A 23,615-nucleotide genomic window follows, 5' to 3' on the forward strand; every position below is an offset into this window, starting at 1 on the left:
AAAATCAAAGAGGGCAGAGACAGAGTAACTAATATTCCTTGAACTCTGCCAGGGGCTTTTCCTGCTTCTTCTCCTTAATTTACTTCCTATAATAGCTCTGTACAACTCAGTAACCCATGTTATAAATGGAAAACCTGAAGACCAGAAAGGTTAAGCAACTTGCCTAAATTTATATCATTAGTAAATGGTGGAGCCAGTCATTCTGACTCTAAAATCCTTGGAGCCCTCTAAATCATAATGCAATCATAAATAGATCTGTGGTATCCGTACATTTATTTAAAAGTGTGTGGAATATTCAAACACAAGACAGTTATCTGTTGCTGAATGATATTTTATTAGCTTGATAATTTGGGCCTGCCCTTAGCATTAATAAGCTTCAGCACTAGTCACAAGACTTTCATTCACTGGCGGGGAAACTTTCTTGTTTTAAAAAATGCAATTCAAGAAAGGGCATCTATTTCTTGGGGGCTGCGGTGACAGCAGGCTTCTCTTCACGGGTGATGGGAATGGTGCGCTCAGGGCCAGAGACCTGTTTCCTTGGTCCATTCACAGTGAGGACCCCATCAGATGACAGGGATGAAGTAATGGTGAGAGGGTCCACATCAGCTGGGACCCGGTATTTCCTGTGGAACTCCCTGGAGATGAAACCATGTTCATCCTAACCCAAAAGAATGAGGAAAGAGGCAGAGAGATAAGAATATGAACTACTATCACCTGCCCAGAACTCAGGCATCCTGATTTCCCCTTAGGTGAGACCAAATGCCATGACAACATAGGAAAAATAAACAGTGCTTTGTTTCAGGGTTGCGGCTAAGATGAAGTTACCTAGGTAGTCACTCCTACCAGTGAGAATCTGAGAAGTCTGAAACAGTACAACACTTCATTGCTTTTCAAACCCTGAGGCATAGATATGTTTAGGGGTATTTCCCAAAGGTTTAGATAATGTTGACTGGGCCTACAGAATTTGGAATCTCATTTAGAATCTGAGTTCCTGAGGAAGCCCTGAAATTGTCCTGACTCTTCAGGAATGTCCCAGAAGGTTCCAGAACAATAGGACTGCTGCTGGGGGAAAAAAAAAAAAAAAAAAAAAAAAAAGACTCCATCCAAGGAGACTATGACCCAAACCTAAATCATATGAGCAGAATTGAAACAGCCTGAGGACATTACTAAGGACAAACTGTACTGGTTGACGCACAGGTTCTGAGCTATCGCTAAGCTATCGTTAATTGGTGAGAAGGAATTTTAAAGCTCTCTTACAAAGTCATGAGAAGCTGTTCGATTCGTCAGAATTCCCCCAAAGAGTAGATGACCTTAACCCGTATGCCTGCTGACTCTCAAGCATGTAGCCAAACAGGCTCTCATTAACTGATTTCCGCATGGGCTACAGGGGATTAAAGACTGAGCACAGCTCTGAAATTTAGACAAACCAAGTAGTTCAGCATTAAGATGGGCTAAAGAAGAGACATGGATTCTTGCACAGCTAACAGAGAATTCACAACTCAAGTGCCTTTAGGGTACCTGTAGTTAATGTAATTATGCAAAGCAACTAGGTGTCTGACAGCCCTATACCTAAATCAGTGGTCCTCAACCTTGACTGTAGATTAGAATTACCTTAAAAAATGTTGATGCCCTGGGTCCCACCCCTAAAAATTCTGATTTAATTGGTCTGGAGTATGCCTGAGCATTAGGTTTTTTGAAAGTTCCCCTGGTGATTCTAATGTGGCCAAGATTCAGAACCTCTGGCTAAGATGGGGCATCAACATCCCATCATCCCATCTAAGGCGATCAAATCAAACAAAGACCACATCTCTGGCCATAACAACAGTAACAACAGCAATAGGTCTATCTCTAACTTAGTCTTCTAGACATTGATTTGTAACCCCTGATCTAGACTATTATAGCTTGGGACTGGAATGTAGCCAGCCTCCAAAGCTGATAGCACTACCTGGACTATTACAGTATACACCGAATGAATGAGCAGAAAACAAAAACAAAAAACCAAGCTACATACCTGGCGCTCTTCATGTTTGCCATGCACCTCAATCACATCTCCCAACACCTTAACTTTGAGTTCCTCTGGGGAGAAGTGCTTCACATCCAGGTTGACAGAGAACCTGTCCTTCTCCAGGCGCATCTAGAAATAGCAAGGTAAGGGAATGGGACGGGAGAAAGATGGCGAAAGTACTCATTATACTGGTGTTGTCTTGTTCTGCAGAGTTGCTTTCTGTCCAGGTAATTCATCCTTCTCTTTTCTGCTTTAAAATATCCCCTTTTTAAATAAATGTGGCTCTCTGCTTCAGGGAGCCACCACAGTGATACCTAAGGCTCATGGTGATCAGACCCAAACTTTATTTACAGGGACAGAGAAGAAGACAGATCACCCAGGGGACGAGTCGCAAGGATGGGTGCAGGCCTGGCATCTGCTGCCTCTCTGGCTCCAATGCCTGGCTTTGTGGTTTGTCTGTGAGACAAAGGCCTCTTCTTCTGGCTCAGGTCTCTTTGCCAGTTTTCCACCCACCCAATCTGGAATGTTCTGCTGGTCCTGCTTGTCCTTCCAAAGCCCTTGCCCACTCATCTCCTGTTTACTCACACTCGAATATTTTTAAACCAGAGTGTTATCTGTGACAGCTTCTGTCAACCTTATATGTTCACCCTGTTCTCTCACCCTCTTAGGACGAGTGGGGGTCCCTATATTGTTTCCTCATAAGGCTTGGTTGGACCCAGGCCAATGCCCTGTCACAGCCCTGAGAAACCCAGAAAATCACAGAAGAGGGAATAAAAAGGCAGAAAATGCCCATGAGGGTGAACAGCTCAGGATGAGGCAGGGCTCGCTCCTGGCTCTGACACCTGAGATGGTAAAATTGGTCAAGAGTCCATGGTGTTAGAAGAGATGAGCAAAGGAGTTTGAAGGCAGCTCTTTCCCTGCAGATTGTTATGAACCAAACCAGAAAGGGGTACCCTGCAGAGAAGTTAGGGGATGGAGGATGAACTTGACAGTGCATGAAAAAATGTAATAAATGGGATACAGAGGACCATCAAGTAGAAACAGGTGACGGGGGAGGGAGGCACTAGCAACCTCCTCATTTTTCTTCACATTTGGATACACATGTGCCTAAAATGGTTTAGGCAGGAAAGGAGAGGAAAATGGATGGAGAAGTTTACAGGAGGTTCCAGTAAGGACTCTCCCATTCTATCAGTGGGGAGACTCACCTCTGAGAGTCCAGTGTCAAACCAGCTGGGTGCCCGCAGGAAGGAGGGTGGCCGAAGGTAGAAGGGGCTCAGGGAAGTAGACGTCGGGAAAAGATCAGACTCCAACAGGTGCTCTCCGAAGAACTGGTCAAAGAGGCGGCTGGGGGAGTGGAAAGGAAAGAAGGGGCGGCGGATCCAGGGGTGGTGGATGGCGATGTCCATGGTGGCTAGGTGAGTGTGGGGGGTCAGCTGGCTGGTCAGCTCCTTCAGCTGCAGCTACAGCCAGCCCCTTATATATGCAGTCTTGTGAAGCTTCTGGAATGGTGATGTCAGGGGTTTTATTATCCTAGCTCACCGCCGGTTCATGGAGACTTGTGATCGGGGATTTGGCAGTGTGACACATACCCAGTACTCACTGAGCTAAGAAAAGAGAAACACAAACACGTCTGAGCCGGCCAGTGACTTGTCATGGTCTTGTTTCACTAGCTTTCTGTACACACCCAGTGGCACCCACCCCCACCCCAGTTCTCTGAAGCTGGTACAGAGTCAGGAATCCCAAGCAGGCACGCGGGCGGGTGGGGGGGCAGGCGGTGGAGTGTGCCCCTCCTCCTCCTCCTCTCCAGTCCTGAATGCCAGGGGAATCAGGCCAGCAACTATCTTGGGCCTGGGCAGGGACTGGAATCTTCCTAGGCTGGGCCCCAGGGACATTAACTCTTTGTGAGTCCTTGGAAGAGAGCACTGATGGTCAACATGTCAGTACCAGCCATCTGCCTCCTGCCCTGGGTTGACCTGGGTTTAGGAGAGGACTCCGACATCTGGGCAGAAAGACCCCACTCCCTGAAAAAAAGAGCAGAAAGATTTCTTGCATCTTTCATCCTATATGGCTCTCAGAACATTAAATCCAGGAGTGCTTTAGGAATTGGGTGCACAGTGCCGGCCACCAAGGAGGAGAAAATGAGGTGTGGAAACGTGCAAACCGTTTGTGAGGGTCTCAGCGAGGCCTCTTCATGCCCCAGGCACCACCAGCTCCCCCTTCTCAGCTCGTTCCCAACCAGGACCCTCAGCTGTCCTCTCAGGCCCCCTGCGACAGCTGAAGAGTGTGCGGGGGAGGGGACTAGGGGTCCAGGCGGCGCTGGTCACACCCTCGTTGCTCTCACTCAGGGCCCCCACTCCCCGCCCCTCCCCCCCAGAGGCTCGGCACTATTTTGGGTGGTGTCGACCCCGCCCCCACCTCCTATCGAGCCCTGGCTCTCCGGGCAGCTGGAGGGGTCGCGCTGCGCCTGTTGGGGCTGCATCTCGGACCAGGGCTCCCGCTGCATCTGCAGCCATGTCGGGCCGCTCAGTGCCACATGCCCACCCAGCCACCGCTGAGTACGAATTTGCCAACCCGAGCCGCCTGGGTGAGCAGCGCTTCGGAGAAGGTATGGCACAGACGCCACCCCCTTGCCTCCCACCCCCACCCCCTGAAATTCTGGGCTGACCTCCCAACGTTACTGGCCTCCACCCCACTCTGGGCTTAACTGATCTCCTGGGACCAGCCACCCCCCACCCCAGACTCCCTCTCATCCCCTCCAAGCAGAGCTCTTTCCCATTCCTGCTGACCTCAAGACACACTTGGTGCTTGCAGTGCTGATACCTGCCCTTTGCCCGCCTGGGTGTGCCTCCTTGTCCCCCTTCTATCAACCCAGGCCATTTGGTGCCTCCTCCCCCCGCTTCTCCTCCTCCTCCTCCCTTTCCTTTCCGTTCTCTTTCCCCTCTTCCCAGCTGCCTTCTCCTCCTAGCTACTGTGTGGCCTCCTTCCCGTTCCCCACTCCTCCTGACTCCCCTCTTGCTCTTCCCAATCCCTCCTCTCCAGATTTCCCATTTCGCCCCTGTGCCAGCCTCATCCTCCCTCATCCTGCCTCTTGCGTTCTCTCTGCCCCTTAGGCCTCCTTCCAGAAGAGATCCTGACCCCCACACTCTACCATGGCTACTATGTCCGGCCTCGGGCCGCCCCAGCTGGGGAGGGCAGCAGGGCAGGGGCCTCCGAGCTTAGGCTCAGTGAGGGCAAGTTCCAGGCATTTCTGGATGTGAGCCACTTTACCCCAGACGAGGTGACTGTGAGGACTGTGGATAACCTGCTGGAGGTGTCTGCCCGGCACCCCCAGCGCCTGGACCGCCACGGCTTCGTGTCCCGAGAGTTCTGCCGCACCTATGTCCTGCCTGCTGATGTCGACCCCTGGCGGGTCCGAGCTGCTCTCTCCCACGATGGCATCTTAAACCTGGAAGCGCCTCGGGGTGGCCGACATTTGGACACAGAGGTCAATGAGGTCTACATCTCCCTGCTCCCTGCGCCTCCTGATCCAGAGGAAGAGGAGGAGGCAGCCATAGTTGAGCCCTGATTGCCACAGACCCAGCACCCAGCAAATCCCTCTCTACCTCCCATGGTGATATGGGCAGCTGCCCACCACTCCAGAGGTAGCAGCGTCCTTGGGGGAAAGGAAAGGTGCATGGTCTACAATGTATGGTTTGGTCCCATGGGACGTGTCATAGCCTTGGTTTAGTTTTGGGTGGAGCCGAATAAACCCAAATCTCAGGGCCTTGTTTGTGCTGCTCCCTATTCTGTGGCCGGGAAGCTGGGATGGGGAGGGAGGGAGGCGGTCACAGCCAGCTAGACAAAAAGTTCCTCAGTTTGATGTGCCTAACGTCATAGGACCCTGAGCTCGCACTTGGATACTGAGATCACACCCGGAAGCTGACTCTGGCTCCAGATCAAATTCCTAGCCGTGATTTTCTCACAATGCAACAAAAGAGAGAGTGATCCTGGGAGGGAAAAGGGATATGCCATCCAAACAGCCCAGAGGGCACTGTCTGAGCTGGTGATTAGAGACACAAAAACAAGGGTCTCCAGACTGTCTGGCCCGTTTTTGGTAGGGGCTGGGAAAATGGTTTTTGGCTGATGAGAGTTGCCTAAAGCCCTGGAGTAAATACTTTGTTTTCATGTACTAAGGTCTGTCCACTGAAATGGTCACTGATTTTGAGAGCCCGAGTATGCATACACAGGGGCACAGACACAAAGCCTCTCCAATGATCATGGAACCCCATTACCTTCCCGTCCTCTGGGGGTATGGTGTATTCAGGAAAGCCTGAGGGTCTGTCCCCTCAGTTATTCTCTGCAATCAAGAGAACATCCAGCTAGGTGATTTGGGGGAGGTGTCCAAAACGACCTTCCTGCCTCCGAATACATATTTTATTAGGCTGTGGTAGATACCTACAATTTTTCCATTAAAGTAGTTGTTTCTTGGCTGGGTGCAGCAACTCACACCTGTAATCCCAGTACTTTGGGAGGCCAAGGCAGGAGGATCACTTGAGCCCAAGAGTAAGAGACCAGTCTGGGCAACAGAGTGAAACCTTTGTCTTTACAAAAAAATAAAAATTAGCCAGCCATGGTGGTGCATGCCTGTAGTCCCAGCTACTTGGGAGGCTAAGGTGGGAGGATGAGCTAGGGAGGTTGAAGCTGCAGTGAGCTGAGATTGCACCACTGCACTCCAGCCTGGGTGACACAGTGAGACCCTGCCTCAAAAAAATTAAATTGAATTAAATTAAGTGGTTGTTTCTTAACTTTTGGGAGTTATAGACCCTTCTGAAAATCTGACAAAAGCTATAGCTGCTCTTACCAGAAAAATACATATGCTCCGAAATTTGGCAATACAATTTGAATAGGTTCCCACAACTCTTCAGACCCATTCATACATCCTTCTTAGGGATCTGTGGACCTCCAGGATAACAGAACTCACTTGAGGAATTCAACTTCTGGTTGAAAGATTGCTGTCTATTAAAAATGAAAGCATGCCCCAGAGAAATAACATTTGATATATTTAATTGTTCATTCATTCATTCAATAAATATTTATCAAACCTCATGTAATACACCATGGGGAATATATATTGTAAATATAAAAACTATTAGCTTTTATTGTCAACTTTCTGGAATCTAGTTGAGAAGAAAAATAATAAGAAAAGGATTCCACTTAGACTTCAACCAGAATAACTTCACATTGATATGTTTTGTAACTGAGCTTTATTTAAGGGAAAGGGTTTCTCAGCTATAAAAAATTTGAAAACTTCTGATTTAGTCCAAATCCCCACTCCATTCAAATTCTTTTAAAGTTATTAATCAACTTATTCTGGGACATTCTGAATGACAGACAACTTAGAACTTCCCACGGTAGCCTGTTCCATGTTCTTTCTTTTCTTTTTTAGATAGGGTCTCATTCTGTTGCTCAGGCTGGAGTGCAGTGGCCATGCCTCACTGCAGCTCACTGCAGCCTCAACCTCCCGTGCTCCTCATGGCTCACTGCAGCCTCAACCTCCCGTGCTCAAGCAATCCTCCTGCCTCAGCCTCCTGAGTAGCTGGGACTACAGGTGTGTGCCACCACGCCTGGCTAATTTTTTACTTTTTCTAGAGACGAGATCTCGCTTTGTTGTCCAGGCTGGTCTTGAACTCCTGGACTCAAGCAGTCCTCTAGCCTTGGCCTGCCACAGTGCTGGGATTACAGGTATGAGCCACTGTACCTGGCCCTCCATTTTCTTTTTGGTCTTAACTGACTTAACCATTATAAATTCCTTTGATTTTGTTGAATCAAAATCTGCATTTCAGTAACTTCTCTGACAAACAAATGCAATGGTTTTTTCACTTGAAAATCCTTCCGAAATTTAAAGATAACCATCCTGTCTTCCTGAGGCTTCCCTTTCCCAGCTAAACATGCCTAGGTGTTTTTTTTTTTTTTTTTTTTTTTGAGGCAAGGTCTCTCTCTGTCACCCAGGCTGAGTGTGCAGTGGTGTCATCTCCCCTCACTGCAACCTCCTCCTCCCTGGCTCAAGCAATCCTGTCACCACAACACCGGGCTAATTTTTTGTATTGTTTTGTAGAGACTGGGTTTCGCCAAGTTGCCCAGGCTAGTCTTGAACTTCTGGCCTCAAGCAATCTGCCCACCTCGGCCTCCCAACATGTTGGGGTTACAGGCGTGAGCCACGACACCTGGCCATGCCTTGTTCCTTCAACCATATCATATAGCACTTTCCACATCACATATTACCCATTAACTTTATTTTGAACATACTGCCTTTTGATAACGTAACTTGAATTTCAACATCTAGGCCTAAAACTGTTATTCCAGTCATGGATTGACTGGTACAGACTTCAGTGGAATAATCAATATCCTTGTTTATCACTTCAGGCTTCTATTAATGCTGTTTTAGGCATATCAGGTTTTCTGGCTACCACAATGCTCTATTGCTCTATGGATTTCTTTGGAGTTTCTGGTCATCTAAAAATCCCTTAGGTGATTTCCTTTTCTTTTCTTCTACTTCTTCTTTTTTTTTCTTTTTTTTTTTTTTTTTTAGAGATTGTTTCTTTATTTTGGAGAGGCTGAAGTGCAGTGGCGTGATCACAGCTCACTGTATCCTCAACCTCTCTTGCTCAATCCTCCCACCTTGCCTTCTGAGTAGCTGGGACTACAGGCACACATCACCACACCTGGCTAATTTTTCAGTTTTTATACTTTGTAGAGATGATGGGTTGTTGCTATATTGCCCAGGCTGATTTTGAACTCTTGGGCTCAAGTGATCCTCTTGCCTCAGTCTCCCAAAGCAGTGGGATTACAGGCATGAGCCAAGCCACTGTGTAAACCCAGCTGCTTAGGTGCTTTTTAAAACATTACAGAAGGGGTGGCTAAAAAGGAACCAGATTATGGGGGGCTTTGAGTGCTAGGCTAAGCAGTTTGAACGGTATCCTGTAGGTGATAGGAAATCATTAATGGCTTTTGAACTGGGAGGAGAAGGAGTGGGTAACAGGATGAAAAGGATACAGTTAATGGTAGAGTAGAATACAGAATGGATTGCACGGAAGAAGCATGACCATGAAATAGTGCAATGATTAGGGCACAAGAAAAGAAATTAAGATGTGGGAACCAGGCGTGGTAGGAGGGTCACTTGAGGCCAGAACTTCATGACCAGCAGGGGCAACATAGCAAGACCCTATCTTGGCCAGGTGTGGTGCCTCACACCTGTAATCCCAGAACTTTGGGAGGCTGAGATGGGAGGATTGCTTGAGGCCAGGAGTTCGAGACCAGCCTGGTCCACATAACAAGACCCCATCTTACATTAGTTAAAAAAAAAAAAAAAAAAAAGGCCCTGTCTCTAAAAAGAATTTTTTTTCTTTTAATTAGCTAGGCCACAGTGGTGTGAACCTGTAGTCCCAGCTACTCGAGAGGCTGAGGGGCGAGAATCTCTTGAGCCTAGGAGTTTGAGGTTGCAGTGAGCTAGCCACTCAACTCCAGCCTGGGTGACAGACTGAGACCCTCTTTAAAAATTAAAGAAAGAAAGAAAATAATATGCTTTGTAATAATAACAACAACAATACCTAACTCTTACTGAGCGTGTCCCATATGCCAGGCCCTGCACTACAGCTTTATTTTTCACCACAATCCTGTAAGATTGTCACTCTTACCCATGTTTCATAAGAGGAGTTCAAAGTCTAGGGTATTCTCTGTGGAGTGCAGAGCTGAGTGGTGGGCCCTGAACATCCACTTAAAGGACACACAAATAACCAGGCATCCGAGGAAAACACTAACAATGGGGTGAGAGAACTGAAGACAAGAATAATGGGTTTCAATGGATTCTCCTAGAGCCCATATTTTCTAACTGGTGAGTGTGGGGTGAGTCAAACTTTGCGTTACTGGAAGGAGAAGCAGAGTTGAGGGGTAAGTGGAGAATCAGTAGCTCTGAATTGTGGATAGGGAAGTGAGTGGTTAAGAAGTGCTGAGGCCATCCCGATCATAGAATCATCTGATTTTATACCAGAAAGGGGATTAGATTCAGTTTTTTAATTTCACAGCCCTGGAAACTTAGACCCTATAAAGGTTAAGTGATTTGCCCACATAGATTTCAAAGATCTAGGGAGACTATCTGAGGAACTCATTTTCCCAAACTTAAGTTTCCAACAGACTTCAGTATCCCAATCCAGATTCTGGACAAAGATAATGAGAAACTGGTACCAATTGCCACGAAAGTGAAACTCAGTTAAACCAGAGTGGTGCTGAGCAAACTATTACATTAGGCACTCATCTATTATAGAGGATATATTTCAAAGACAGAGGGATGTAATGGAGAAGCATTTCCTAAGGAAACCGAGAGCCCTTTTCTATCTCAGGTTTCTTTTTATTGAAGCTTGAAGCTCAAGTTCATGGCTTCATCAAAAAACGCTTCAAATCCTGAAGTTGAGATAGCTCTCACCTGGAGCCCGTGTGTTGTTCTATCCTTTGCCTGGGAACACAGTCACCTGGGAATCATTCCAGCAGGTGGCTTCCAAAGTCCAACCTGCTAGGTTGAAATCTGACACTGACACAGACTCCGGGAGCTGCGGCGGAAAGCTCAACCAGGAACCCGGAAATGCACAAGCCTCTTGATGCATAAAAACAGCTGGGCTCCCTTGGAGACAGCGCGCCATGGGAAACCGGGTCTGCTGCGGAGGAAGCTGGTGAGTAGGGTGGAAGGGCAGAGGGGAACATCTATCTCTATTGGTGGATGTAGAGCCCCCCGAAAATCAGAGCACCTGGAGATAATTGTCTGCCAGCCTCCCACTGCCACCTTCCTTTGCCTGGTACCTCCTTGTTCCAACACCAGAGCCGCACCTCCTTTCAGGAGACCTTAGAAAACAGAGCCAAGTGGCCGGGGCGCGGTGGCTCACGCCTGTAATCCCAGCACTTTGGGAGGCCAAGGCAGGCAGATCACCTGAGGCCAGGAGTTTGAGACCAGCCTGACCAACATGGAGAAACTCTGTCTCTACTAAAAATACAAAAAAAAAATTAGCCGGGCATGGTGGCACATGCCTGTAATTCCAGCTACTCGGGAGGCTGAGGCAGGAGAATCGCTTGAACCCAGGAGGCAGAGATTGCAGTGAGCTAAGATCACACCACTGCACTCCAGCCTGGGAAATGAGAGCAAAACTCCGTCTAAAAAAAAAAATTAGGCCGGGCGCGATGGCTCAAGCCTGTAATCCCAGCACTTTGGGAGGCCGAGATGGGCGGATCACGAGGTCAGGAGATCGAGACCATCCTGGCTAACACGGTGAAACTCCGTCTCTACTAAAAAATACAAAAAAACTAGCTGGGCGAGGTGACAGGCGCCTGTAGTCCCAACTACTCGGGAGGCTGAGGCCGGAGAATGGCGTAAACCCGGGAGGCGGAGCACTCCAGCCTGGGCGACAGAGTGAGACTCCGTCTCAAAAAAAAAAAAAAAAAAAAAAAAATTAGCTAGGTGTGGTGGTGCACGCTTGTAATCTCAGGTACTTGGGAGGCTGAGGCAGGATGATCATCTGAGCCCTGGGGGTCGAGGCTGCAATGAACCATGATCACACCACTGCTCTCCAGTCTGGGTGACAGAGAGACCCTGCCTCAAAAATGAAAATAAAAATAAAAGGGCAGAAGTAGGAAAAAGAAGAATATCCATGGGATATCTGAGTATGACTTTCACACTTATTTACTATGTGACCATAGGTAATAAGTCCCTTAATTTCTCTGTATTCATCCTCATATATAAAATATAGATAATACATCCTACATTGTGTAGATCACAGGCTTATTTTGAAGAGCAAAGGATATACTGTATGTTAGAACCTCGTAATAAATTATCAGTGGCCCTGTTACTGTTCTTTCCCAGAATTTTCATCACTGCCATGCCATAAATTCCTGGTCCTGGTTTTATCCTGTCTACTGCCTTCCATGCTTGGGGCAGATCTTGAGAATGTCATGCTATAAATAAAGCATCATTATATTTAGATAGACAAGTGAAGTGCATTGGAAAACACATAGGTTTTGTAGTAGTACGTTGGATTCAAGTCGTGCCCTACTACTCATTCATTTATCCATTCATTTATTAAACAATGTTTATTGGACATGTACTACAGGCACAGTGATAGACACAGAAGACATAGTAATAAAAGGACATTTGGTCCCTGCCTTGTTGAGTAAGAAATACCCTGAAGGTCCAACATTTGGTAACTGTCTAAATACATGGCATATCCAATTAATGGAAAATATGTAGCCACTTCATAAAGAATGTTGGAAGAACACCTAACATCATGGAAAATTTTACTCTTTATTAAGTTAGTAAAAAAGGGCATTAGTTGACCCATCTGTAAAATGGGAACAAAAATATATGTTTCCTGGAATGTCAGGATTGACAAAATAAAGCACCCTTTAAACTCTGAGATGCCTTATAGACACAGGACATCCAGAAGCACAGAAAAGCTTCCAGAGAAGGGGATGTAACAGCTTCTTTTATTCTGTCTCTTCCCAAGTGTTGGTATTCTTTTTTCATTACTGATGGTGATAGTCATTAGTGGTCAACTTTTACTGATGCTTATTATATGCTAGAAACCATGCTAAGTATTATATATTTCCTGTTTTATTTAATCCTTACAATAATACCATGAGGTCTGAATTCTATTATCACACTCATGTTTTTTTTTTTTTGAAACAGAGTCTAGCTTTATCGCCCAGTCTGGGGTGCAGTGACACAGTCTTGGCTCACTGCAACCTTAGCCTCCCAGGTTTAAGCGATTCTTGTGCCTCAGTCTCCCTAGTAGCTGGGATTACAGGCGCGCCACCACGCCCAGCTAATTTTTGTATTTTTAGTACAGACGGGGTTTCACCTGTTGGCCAGGCTGGTCTTGAACTCCTGACCTCAAATGATCGCTCGCCTTGGTTTCCCAAAGTGTTGGCATTACAGGCGTGAGCCACCTCACCCGGCCTATCATACTCATTTTATTAATAAGAAAACAGAAGCCCAGAGAGGTTAAAAATTTGCTGAAGGTCTCACAGCTAGTCTGACCTCATCAGTCTGACTCCAGAGCCCATTCTAGAGACACTATACCAAACAGTCCAACCAAAATCTTTTTTTCCTCTTAAAATACTAGTAGGATTGAATAAAACTTTGTTCTCTATTTTTTGTTATCTCAATAAACCTCCAGAGGCTTAAAGATATTATCGCAATTGAAGATATTTTTATTTTAAAATATTCTTTGTTGTTATTGTTTCTGATTACAAAGGTAATAATCATTCATTGCAGAAAATTTAACTTCTGCAAAGAGCAGAAAATAAAAAGCAGCCATAAACATAAGCACCCAGAGATGATGGGAACATTTTAGTGTATTTCCATATATTTTTTAAATGTGCACAGTTTTTATTCCAAAACATATCTTTTTACTAACTTAATAAAGAGTAAAATTTTCCATGATGTTCGGGTCCTTCCAACATTCTTTATGACATGGCTACATATATTCCATTAATTGGATATGCCATTTATTTAGTCAGTTACCAAATCATGGACCTTCAGAGTATTTCCTATTTTTTGCAATTTAAATAATATTATAATGAATATCCATATTTGTACATGTAGAATTATTTCTTAGGATATGGAATTGCTACATCAGAGGGCATACACATTTATGTTTAAGGCTTTTTATACTTATTGCCAGTTGCATTCTAGGAGGATTGCACAAATTTTTATTCCTATTACTACTGTAGAAGAGTGCCCACTTAGTATCCTTAAATCTAAAAATAAAATCTCATCACCTGTGAATCTAAATGAATATTCACTCCATTTGGGTTGTGTCCCAGCATTGCACAATATCTAACTTGAGAAGAGGCTCTGTTCACTAACATTGGATAGCCCTAGTCTATGTATTTTAGGATTAATATTTTCTCTATCCATTTAAATAAAAATAAGTAGGTAAAGAGTAGTAACAAGTGGTAAAGAATTAGAAGATTATCTCGTTCTTAGGATAAGGCTGACTGAGCAGCGGTAACATAAAGCAAGAGCTGAAGTGGCAGAAGAAGTAGAAAAACACAGAAGTCGTTTTTCTTCTGAACCACCTGTAGAGTTTGGCTGGAGACTCAACTGCTGTCAACTGAGCAAGCTGTAGCAAAACCAAAAGTCACATCAAAACAGAAAACTTTGTCAAATGTGTGTGGAAAAATCCTGACTTTTTTCCCCACAGTAGTCCTCATGATTTGGACGTCAGTCTTCTCTCTCTCACCCTCTCCAATTAGCAAAGAAGGAAACTTCCCAGGACATGAGAGATCAGACAGACAAACAGGGTTGGCTCTGGCAAGAGTTGGAAATATACTAGCAAGAAAGCAAGAAAAAGAATCCGAAGTAAGCCCCAAACTATTTAGCCTATTTCCTCAGACAGTGTTGTCTCTCTGGCATCAAACAGTTAACAATCACGTAGACACACGGGCGCCACTGGGGACCCTAGGGGCTCAGAAATAAATATAAGAGGTCTGCCCTACAGTGAGGGCAGGATAGCTGAGTCACTCACCAAATTCAGTGCTCCCTGTTCTGTAGACAAAGTTCTCTAAAGGATGCTAAAGGTTAAACATCTCTCACTTTCTCTGTTAATTAAAAACAAGGACAAGGAAGCAGGGAGGGAGGTCACTTGTTAAGAAAGGGCCCTAAGGGGTTGTAATTAGTTAGCCCTGGTTGTGGCAGCTTCCAGGGCTCCCAGAATAAAAGTCCCAGATTGGCAAAGACCCCAGGAAAAAAAAAAAGCACTGAAGAAGAGGCAAGAGGGTCTCTGGATCCAAGAATATTCCATCATTTGGCAGGTTTCCCTCACCCTCTGCTGGGAATTAGCCTGTTAGACAATCCCAGAATAGCTCTCAAGCCAGATACATCCCTGGCATGTAGTGCCTGGTTGCCTGAGGCTGTATTTTGGGTCTGGTTATGTCAGTTGTACTACTCCACCTTCCAGAACCATCCATGTGGGAGAGGTGTGGTACCCTTGACTAATGCTTTGAACCTGGCTCAGGGTGAATCTTTGTTAGAGGGAGGTAGGGGAAGGTCATCAGAATGTTAAGGAGACCACAGAGCAAATGATGATGGAGGGAGGGCAGAGGCCAGGGCTTCTTGCACATGGGTGATCTGTTTTTCTTATCACAGGAGCTGCCCATCAACTTTCCAGAAGAAAAAGAAAACAGGTAACTTTGGGGCTGGGGGAAGAATCTGGGGGAGGCAAATTAGAGAAGGCAATAGAACTGCCATCTTTGGAAAGGGCAGAAGGGTAGAAAAGGAATGAAGGGATAAAGGGAGACAGCACACCAAAGAGAAAAGAGAATCCAGGTTGCTGCGTTGAAGACTAGCTCTGAACCTCTGAATCTTATTCTTTCCATTATTTCAGAGTGGCAGGGTTGGTTGCTCATTCTTTCATTCATCTAGCAAATACTTACTCAGCACTTATACTGTATGTGAGGACCTGTGTGGGTCCCAAGGAGGCAGAGAGGCACAAGAGGAAAGACACACGATCTCAGCTCTGGAAGAGCTGAAAATCAAATTTAAGAGATAAATTCATATAAACAAACAGTTGTAATATCATCTACTGGTGCTATAACCGATGTGCACTCATGCTGTGGGAGAATGAGAGAAGACACTGATGTCAAAACGTCAAAGAAATAATAGCAAAGGGCTGGGCATACTAGCTCAACGTCTGTAATCCCAGCACTTTGGGAGGCCAAGGGGGGCAGATCACTTTAGGTCAGGAGTTTGGGACCAGCCTGGCCAACATGGTGAAATCCCATCTCTACTAAAAAGAGAAAAATTAGTGGGGCATGGTGGTGTGTGCCTGTAGTACCAGCTACTTGGGAGGCCGAGGCACGAGAATTGCTTGAACCCGGGAGGTGGAGGTTGCAGTGAGTCGAGATCATGCCACTGCACTCCAGCCTAGGCAACAGAGCGAGACTCTGTCTCTAAATAAATAAATAAAAGCAAAGTTCATAAGTCAGCAGAGGAGGGAGAAGACGGTGTTTTAGGCAGATAAATCAGCTCATGAAAAAAAAAGAAAAGAGAGACTGACTTGATTCAAAGTGACTGATTGGTGTAGCTAAGCACTTACCATCTTGCATTGTAAGTCTGTTTACTTATTTTTATTTATTTGTCTTTCCTAGCAGGCTGTAAGCCCCCTGAGGTAGAGGAAACAGCTTACTCATCCTTCTACCACCAGAACATGGCACAGAGCCTGGCACATAATGGGTTCTCATGTTGAACTGTGTTAGGGGCTAGTGAAAAATGAGGATGGAAGATAATATGGCCAGATTGTGAAGGGGCCAGATTGTAAACCCTGCTAAGGAGTTTGGATTTAGGACTAGTAGACATGAAAGAAGTGAGAATGGAGGCAGGGAGATTAGACGGAAGCCTGCCGTGATAGTTTAATAGTGAGTTGAAAAGGCAGTCTCAACAGAGACAGGGAAGAGAGAATGAATTTAAGTTGGATTTCTTCCCCTCAGGAAGCCAAGCAAGACGGACACTGAAGCCACAGCCACGACAGCTGCAGCAGAATGGCCCAAAGGTAATGACAGGCCTCTGTCCCCTCTCCGGGGCTGCTCGGACATGGGATCCCAGTAGCCAGCTCTTTTGCCCTGCAACAGACACATTTCAGTCACCTGTAGAATTTGCTGGCTCTGTCTGTCCTCCTCTGCCCCTCAAAGGAGCAAAGTGAAGGGACATCAGTCGACCTGCCCCTGCATTGGAGGTGAGGGGCAAAACCAAGCCATGAATCTCCCTTAATGCTATCCATTCCTCGCAGGGCCATGAAACAACAGGACACACGTATGAGCGGGTGTTACAGCAGCAAGGGTCTCAAGAGAGGAGTCCAGGCCTCATGTGGGAAGACAGCAACTTACATTATGCTGACATTCAAGTGTGCAGCCGTCCCCATTCCTGGGAAGCGAAACAAGTGCATTTAGAAGATGCTACAGAGTATGCAACCCTTCGCTTCCCCCAGGCCACACCTCGCTATGACAGCAAGAACGGGACCCTGGTGTGAGCCTTGGGGAGGAAGGCCCAGTCCATCGTTAACCACTACTCCTGTGGGGGAGAATCTACAGCTTTGGGGAACTGGGTGGCAACCCAGGGATGTTGGCCACGTTTTAAGCTTAAAGAACTCCAAAGCCCCTGGAATTGTGAGCGTCCCAGTTTCTCCCCTGGCCTCTTACTTGCCACTGTTAGGTTGGAGTTATAGTTGGTTTAGCTATGAATGGATAGCTAAACTTAGCTAGCCACATGAGGTTAGGTGGAGTGTGCAGGGAGGTAGGTCTTCGACCTCACCATTGTTGCTCCTGCTCTTGAAAAGTGCAGAAAGAGCAGGTTAAAAGTTAGCCTATAAGCACGTGAGCTGATCTTGTCGGACTTTAATTAATGGTATCCTTTTTCACACACCTTAAACTCCAAAGCTGAAGGGGAGGTGCTCTGGAAAAGCATTCTGAGCTTTTACATTCAGACACCAGGGCTGGCTTGGGCTGAGTCAGGTTCCAGACCTTAACAGACAAATGGGGGAAGGGGGCTGAGGCGTGGAGGAAGCGCTCTCCAACCATGGGCCTACAGGACCTCAAGACACTGATAACCGACAGCACAGCGAGGCCGGGAAACTTCCCTCGGAGGGACTGTTGGCTCTCGCAGGTGCGGGGCCGCTAGGATCAATAAATGGCCTGAGAAACATGCCTGGCGTGTTTTCTGGGGCGGGGGCCCCAAGGCTCCTCGCGATGACGGCGCATCCCGCCCAGTTTTAAGGGCGGTTCGAAAGTCCAGCCAGTAGAGAGGCCTTCCGGCCCCACCCCCAGGCCGCGGTTGGAGGCGGAGCTGGAGGCGGGTGGGGTTTGGGAATAACAGGGGGCGGACTACCATTGGCAGAGGGCGCAGTTCCCTTGAGGTCCATGCCGGGATTGGTTGTTGTCGGGGCTCCTGGGAGGCGGGTCCGGAACGGCAGTGGGAGGATCTGGGTCCGGGGGCGCGGGGGCGGTCAGGACCTGCAGGAGGCGGGATCCGGCGGGCCGGAGGCGGGACCAAGGCCGGCAGGGGCTGGCTCGGGCTGGCTGGAGGCGGGCGGGGCCTGTGGCCGGCCTCCGCATCACCATGGCAGCGGGAATGCCGCGGCAAAGCCAGAGCAGGGGCAGGCCCAGCCCAGGAGGGCTGGGGACAGAGATGCTGAACCAGACGGACCCATAATTTAAGAGGTAGGTGCTGAAAGGTGGCGGGTAACAAAAATATTACCCAAGTTGATCATCCACATCGAAACTGGGGACACGCGGAGGTGGCGAGGTTGAAGCGCGTAGGAGGAGGCTAAAATTTCAAAGACCAAACCCACTCTCAGCCTTGTACATTCTTAGTGTGCAGTTTCCTGCTTCAGACTTTCAGAGCTTGGAGAGGAGGGGTAACGCACTCCCCTTTCTCAGTCTGTTCTCCGTTCTCCCCAAATACCGCTGTCTCTCTGCTGGTCCCTAAGAGGGATGATTAAAGACTGGTAGAGTACTGAAAATGAAATTGTAGCACACGCACACACAAAAGTTGGCAATGATAGTATCGGCCTGGCGCGGTGGCTCACGCCTGTAATCCCAGCACTTTGGGAGGCTGAGGCGGGCGGATCACCTGAGGTCTGGAGTTCGAGACCAGCCTGGCCAACACAGTGAAACCTCGTCTCCACTAAAAATACAAAAATTAGCCAGGCATGGTGGCACGGACCTGTAATCCCAGCTACTCAGGCGGCTGAGGCAGGAGAATCGCTTGAACCGGGGAGGCGGAGGTTGCAGTGAGCCGAGATCTCGCCACTGCACTCCAGCCTGGGGGACAGAGCAAGACTCCATCTCAAAAAAAAAAAAAAAAAAAAAAAAAAAAAAAAAAATAGTATTAGCTCCATAAAGTGTGAGAATTTAAAGCACTTGCAACAAGTACATAGTTTGTAGTCAAATGTTGGCTGCCATTATATCATTACCATTATCACTTTTTCCCGGCCTGTTGTCTGGCAAAGAGTCAATGCAGGCAGATTCAGAAAAGGTGGGTTGGAGGGCTGCCCCCACCACTAATTGGTGGAGAAACTCTGTAGCCTATTTTCTATATATTAAATGAAGGTGGCCAGGTGCGGTGGCTCACGCCTGTAATCCCAGCACTTTGGGAGTCTGAGGCGGGCGGATCACCTGAGGTCAGGAGTTGGAGACCACCCTGGCCAACAATGAGAAACCCTGTCTCTACTAAAAATGCAAAATTTAATGGCCATACCGCCCTGAAAGGCGCTCGATCTCTTTTGATCTTAGAAGCTAAACAGGGTCGGGTCGGGTTAGTACTGGCTGGGCGGGGTGGCTCATGTCTATAATCCTAGCACTTTGGGAGGCCGAGGTGGGTGGATCACCTGAGGTCAGGAGCTTGAAACCAGCATGTCCAACACATGGCGAAACCCTGTCTCTACTAAAAATACAAAAAATTAGCCAGGCGTGGTGGCCGACGCCTGTAATCCCAGCTACTCTGGGGGCTGAGGCAGGAGAATCGCTTGAACGGATAGGTGGAGGCTGCAGTGAGCTGAGATCGTGCCACTGCACTCCAGCCTGGGCTGCAAAGCGAGACTCCATCTCAAAAAAGTTAAAAAAAAAAAATTAACCCGTTTTCAGAGATTATTTACTGCAAAGGTCAAATAAGATGATGTAGATGATAGTACTTTGTAAGCTTAAAGTGCAATATACACATTTCTGCCTTAGAATTATACATGCCGGGCCAGGCGCGGTGGCTCACGCCTGTAATCCTAGCACTTTAGGAGGCCAAGGCAGGCGAATCACCCAAGGTCAGGAGTTGGAGACCAGTCTGGCCAACATGGTGAAACCCCATCTCTACTAAAAAATTACCAAAAATTAGCCGGGTGTGGTGGCACGTGCCTGAGGTTCCAGCTGCTTGGGAGGCTGAGGCAGGAGAATTGCTTGAACCTGGGAGGTGGAGGTTACAGTGAGCTGAGCTTGTGCCACTGCACTCCAACCTGGGCGACAGAGCAAGACTGTCTCAAAAAAAAAAAAAAAAAAATTATACATGTTGTCTCTCTGGGTTAAAACTCAGTTTCTGAGGATGGAGGGAAGTAAATGCCAGTAGCAGAGCTTCCAGTATTTCTTCTGATTATCTTCAGAGTATTTCCTGTGGTCCTTGACTGATAAATATAGGAAGAAGGGAAAATGCATTGTTGCTTGACTAATGATAGGGGAGTATTACTCTTCACTTTATTACTATTAATACGTAAACAACTAGGTTTAGAAATGCCACTGGGTTAGCTGGGTGTGGTGGTGCACATCTGTGGTCCTAGATACTTGGGAGGCTGAGGTGGGAGGATCTCTTAAGCCCAGCAGTTAAAGGCTGCAGTGAGTTATGACAGCGCCAGTGCACTCCAGCCAGAGTGCCAGAGCGAGACCTTATCTCTCTAAAAAAAAAAAAAAAAAATTTTTCAAATGCCACTGGGATAGCCCTGTTGTGCTTGTAATATCTTCAGCTGGACTTCCTGCTAACTAGGGTCCTGTTTCTGATACTTCAAGATGACTTAAGTTGGTAGGTTTTGGGGAGGGGCCTGGCCCCAACTAGGTTAGTTTAGCTTTAAATTTTTTTTTTCCTGGCCTGTTATTTTGTATATTTCTTATTCTTCCTGTTTTAAGGTGGCCCTGATTCATCTCTTCTAGGGACTCTTGAAGATGGGGACCCAAGTGGTTATGAGATTTACTAACTCCTTGCTGCCAACAGAGCCTTCTGTAAGTTTTTGGTGTACTGTTGTGAAAAGCGTGATGATGTTACTGGAATTTCAATACGGTTCTACTTCTGGGGATTTCTCCATCAGGACTCAGATCCTGAAACAGAATTTTAATATATTTGTCTTATGTTTTTGCTTTTCCTTCTTGTGGAAATTCTATTAATAGCTCTCTTGGACCTTGATTCATCTTTTTCTGCAATTAATAAAATGAGGCAGGGGTTGAGAAATTCTAGCAATTAATCAGAATATATGCATTTTTAAAATATTTAAAGTTTGTTATAGCAATAATGTATGTTAATTACAGAGCATTGGAAAAATATTGCAAACTGTGATTTTGAAAACTGCAAACCATAATTCTCCCACCCAGAAGCACACTGTTATATTCTGGAAAATATTCTTGCAGTCTTTTTTTCTGTATACACACACACACACACACACACACGTACATATATATATATATTTTCTTTTTTTAAAAGACAGAGTCTCGCTCTGTCACCCAGACTGGGTGCAGTGGCGTGATCTCAGCTCACTGCGACCTCCTCCTCCCGGGTTCAAGCAATTCTCCTGCCTCAACCTTCTTAGTAGCTGGGACTACAGGCACGTGCCATCACACCCAGCTAATTTTTTGTATTTTTGGTAGAGATGGGGTTTCACTGTGTTAGTATATTTTTAACATGAGATCATATGCTGTGCAAACTTTTTAACTTGCTGTGTTTCACTTAACGTTAACATGAAATTGTTAAAATTTTTTGTTTTAATGTGGGCACGTTTGGCAAACATTATAATGGCTGTAATTTTCTTAACCACTTCTCTGTTGTTGGACTTTTAGGTTCCCTCACCCCTGCCCCCTACATTGTAAATAATTAATTTCCTTATTTAGGACTATGTCAGGTCAGGTGAGGTAGTGGCTCATGCCTGTAATCCCAGGACTTTGGGAGGCTGAGGCCAGAGGATCACTTGAGGCCAGGAGTTCAAGACCAGTCTGAGCAACACAGTGAGACCCCCCTTTCTCCCTTTCTTTTTTTTTTTTTTTGAGAAGGAGTTTCATTCTTGTTGCCCAGGCTGGAGTTCAGTGGCACCATCTTGGCTCACTGCAACCTCTGCCTCCTGAGTTCAAGTGATTCTCCTGCCTCAGCCTCCCAAGCAGCTAGGATTACGGGTGCCCACCACCATGGCCGGTTAATTTCTGTATTTTTAGTAGAGATGAGGTTTCACTGTGTTGATCAGGCTGATCTCGAACTCCTGACCTCAAATGATCCACCCACCTCGGCCTCCCAAAGTGCTGGGATTACAGGCGTGAGCCATCATGCCTGGCCGAGACCCCCGTTTCTACAAAAAATTTAAAAAGTTAGCTGGGTGTGGTGGCATGTACCTGTAGTCCCAGCTACCTGGGAGGCTGAAAGTGAGGTGGGAGGATTGCTTGAGCCTGGGAGGTCGAGGCTGCAGTGAGCTGTGATTGTGCCTCTGCACTCTAGCCCGGGCGGTAGAGTGAGACACTGTCTCAAAAAAAGATTTTTTAAAGACTTATGTCAGGCCAGGTGCTGTGGCTCATGCCTGTAATCCCAGCACTTTGGGAGGCTGAGGGGTGTGGATCACCTGAGGTCTGAGACCAGCCTGGCCAACATGGTGAAATGCCATCTTTACTTAAAAAAAAAAAAAATTAGCTGGATGTGGTGGCGGGTGCCTGTAATCCAAGCTGCTTAGGAGGCTGAGGCAGGAGAATCACTTGAACCCAGGAGGCAGAGGTTGCAGTGAGCTGAGATTGTGCCAATTCCAACCTGGGTGACAGAGGGAGACTCCGTCTCAAAATAAATAAATAAATAAATAAATAAGGCTGGGTGTGGTGGCTCAAGCCTGTAATCCTAGCACTTTGGGAGGCAGAGACGGGCGGATCACGAGGTCAGGAGATCAAGACCATCCTGGCTAACACAGTGAAACCCCGTCTCTACTTAAAAAATACAAAAAACTAGCCAGGCGAGGTGGTGAGCGCCTATAGTCCCAGCTACTCCGGAGGCTGAGGCTGGAGAATGGCGTAAACCCGGGAAGCGGAGCTTGCAGTGAGCTGAGATCTGGCCACTGCACTCCAGCCTGGGCGACAGAGCGAGACTCCGTCTCAAAAAATAAAATAAAATAAAATAAAATAAAATAAATAAATAAATTTGAAAAGACGACATCAAAGACTGTCAACATTTAAAATAATAAATTACGTTGTAAAAGAATTGTGGCGTCAGATTTTGTATACATCTTTCAGAAGGCAGCTGGACATCAGGAGTTAGGTCCTTGGTAGAAATCAGGCTACCTGTTGTAAAGAGACCTTGAATCTTGCGGAAAGATGATTTGATGTTAGTCTAATTACTGATGTGGAGCTCTGACACCTGATAACTGTTAGCCCAGAGGCATAGGGGTGCATTTTCAGTGCTGTCATAGAGAAATTCAAGTGTCACTTCCAAAATATCCACCAGATGTCGCTAGTCTTAATATAATACTCACCCACAGGACAGCTGGCAAACTTTTTTTTTTTTTGAGACAGAGTCTCACTCTGTGCCCAGGCTGGAGTGCAGTGGCATGATCTCAGCTCACTGCAACCTCTGCCTCCCTGGTTTGAGTAATTCTCCCACCTCAGCCTCCAGAGTAGCTGGGGCTACAGGCATGGGACACCACGCCTTGCTAATTTTTTCATTTTTTATTTTGGTAGAGATGGGGTTTCACCATGTTGGCCAGGCTGGTCTTGAACTTCTGGCCTCAAGTGATCCTCCTGCCTCAGCCTCCCAAAGTGTTGGGATTACAGCGTGAGCCACCACGCCTGGCCAGTGGCAGATAACTTTTGAAATGTGAATTTT

General features: G+C 46.7%; 4 protein-coding genes across 6 annotated transcripts in view; 3 read left to right on the forward strand and 1 right to left on the reverse strand.

Moving 5' to 3' along the window:
* Positions 1-313: 313 nt before the first annotated feature.
* Positions 314-14,573, reverse strand: CRYAB (crystallin, alpha B). Of its 3 annotated transcripts, none has more exons than XM_011976987.1 (4): positions 14,554-14,573; positions 3,211-3,609; positions 2,012-2,134; positions 314-658 (listed from the first exon to the last, which is right to left on the reverse strand). In XM_011976987.1, the coding sequence occupies exons 2-4, from the start codon at positions 3,409-3,411 to the stop codon at positions 455-457; spliced, it is 528 nt and encodes a 175-aa protein (XP_011832377.1). In that variant the 5' UTR covers positions 3,412-3,609; positions 14,554-14,573; the 3' UTR covers positions 314-454. The 3 variants fall into 3 exon arrangements, with proteins under 3 accessions (XP_011832377.1, XP_011832375.1, XP_011832376.1); XM_011976985.1 differs by lacking the exon at positions 14,554-14,573 and adding an exon at positions 4,792-5,146; XM_011976986.1 differs by lacking the exon at positions 14,554-14,573 and adding an exon at positions 4,826-4,899.
* On the forward strand, positions 3,929-5,768 carry HSPB2 (heat shock 27kDa protein 2). Its single transcript, XM_011976984.1, has 2 exons — positions 3,929-4,610; positions 5,116-5,768. The coding sequence occupies exons 1-2, from the start codon at positions 4,517-4,519 to the stop codon at positions 5,568-5,570; spliced, it is 549 nt and encodes a 182-aa protein (XP_011832374.1). The 5' UTR covers positions 3,929-4,516; the 3' UTR covers positions 5,571-5,768.
* Positions 10,580-17,723, forward strand: LOC105537402 (chromosome unknown open reading frame, human C11orf52). The gene is made up of 4 exons (XM_011976983.1): positions 10,580-10,707; positions 15,174-15,211; positions 16,514-16,575; positions 16,813-17,723. The coding sequence occupies exons 1-4, from the start codon at positions 10,676-10,678 to the stop codon at positions 17,050-17,052; spliced, it is 372 nt and encodes a 123-aa protein (XP_011832373.1). The 5' UTR covers positions 10,580-10,675; the 3' UTR covers positions 17,053-17,723.
* Positions 17,724-17,992: 269 nt separating this feature from the next.
* DIXDC1 (DIX domain containing 1) overlaps positions 17,993-23,615 on the forward strand; it is a 101,401-nt gene continuing 95,778 nt past the window's right edge. The window contains exons 1-2 of the mRNA XM_011976982.1: positions 17,993-18,238; positions 20,684-20,776. Coding sequence (XP_011832372.1) covers positions 20,720-20,776 — 57 coding nt within the window. The 5' untranslated portion in view covers positions 17,993-18,238; positions 20,684-20,719. The remainder of the gene's footprint in view (positions 18,239-20,683; positions 20,777-23,615) is intronic.

The sequence above is a fragment of the Mandrillus leucophaeus genome, unplaced genomic scaffold (genome assembly GCF_000951045.1).
Source record: "Mandrillus leucophaeus isolate KB7577 unplaced genomic scaffold, Mleu.le_1.0 Scaffold172, whole genome shotgun sequence".
NCBI lineage: Eukaryota > Metazoa > Chordata > Mammalia > Primates > Cercopithecidae > Mandrillus > Mandrillus leucophaeus.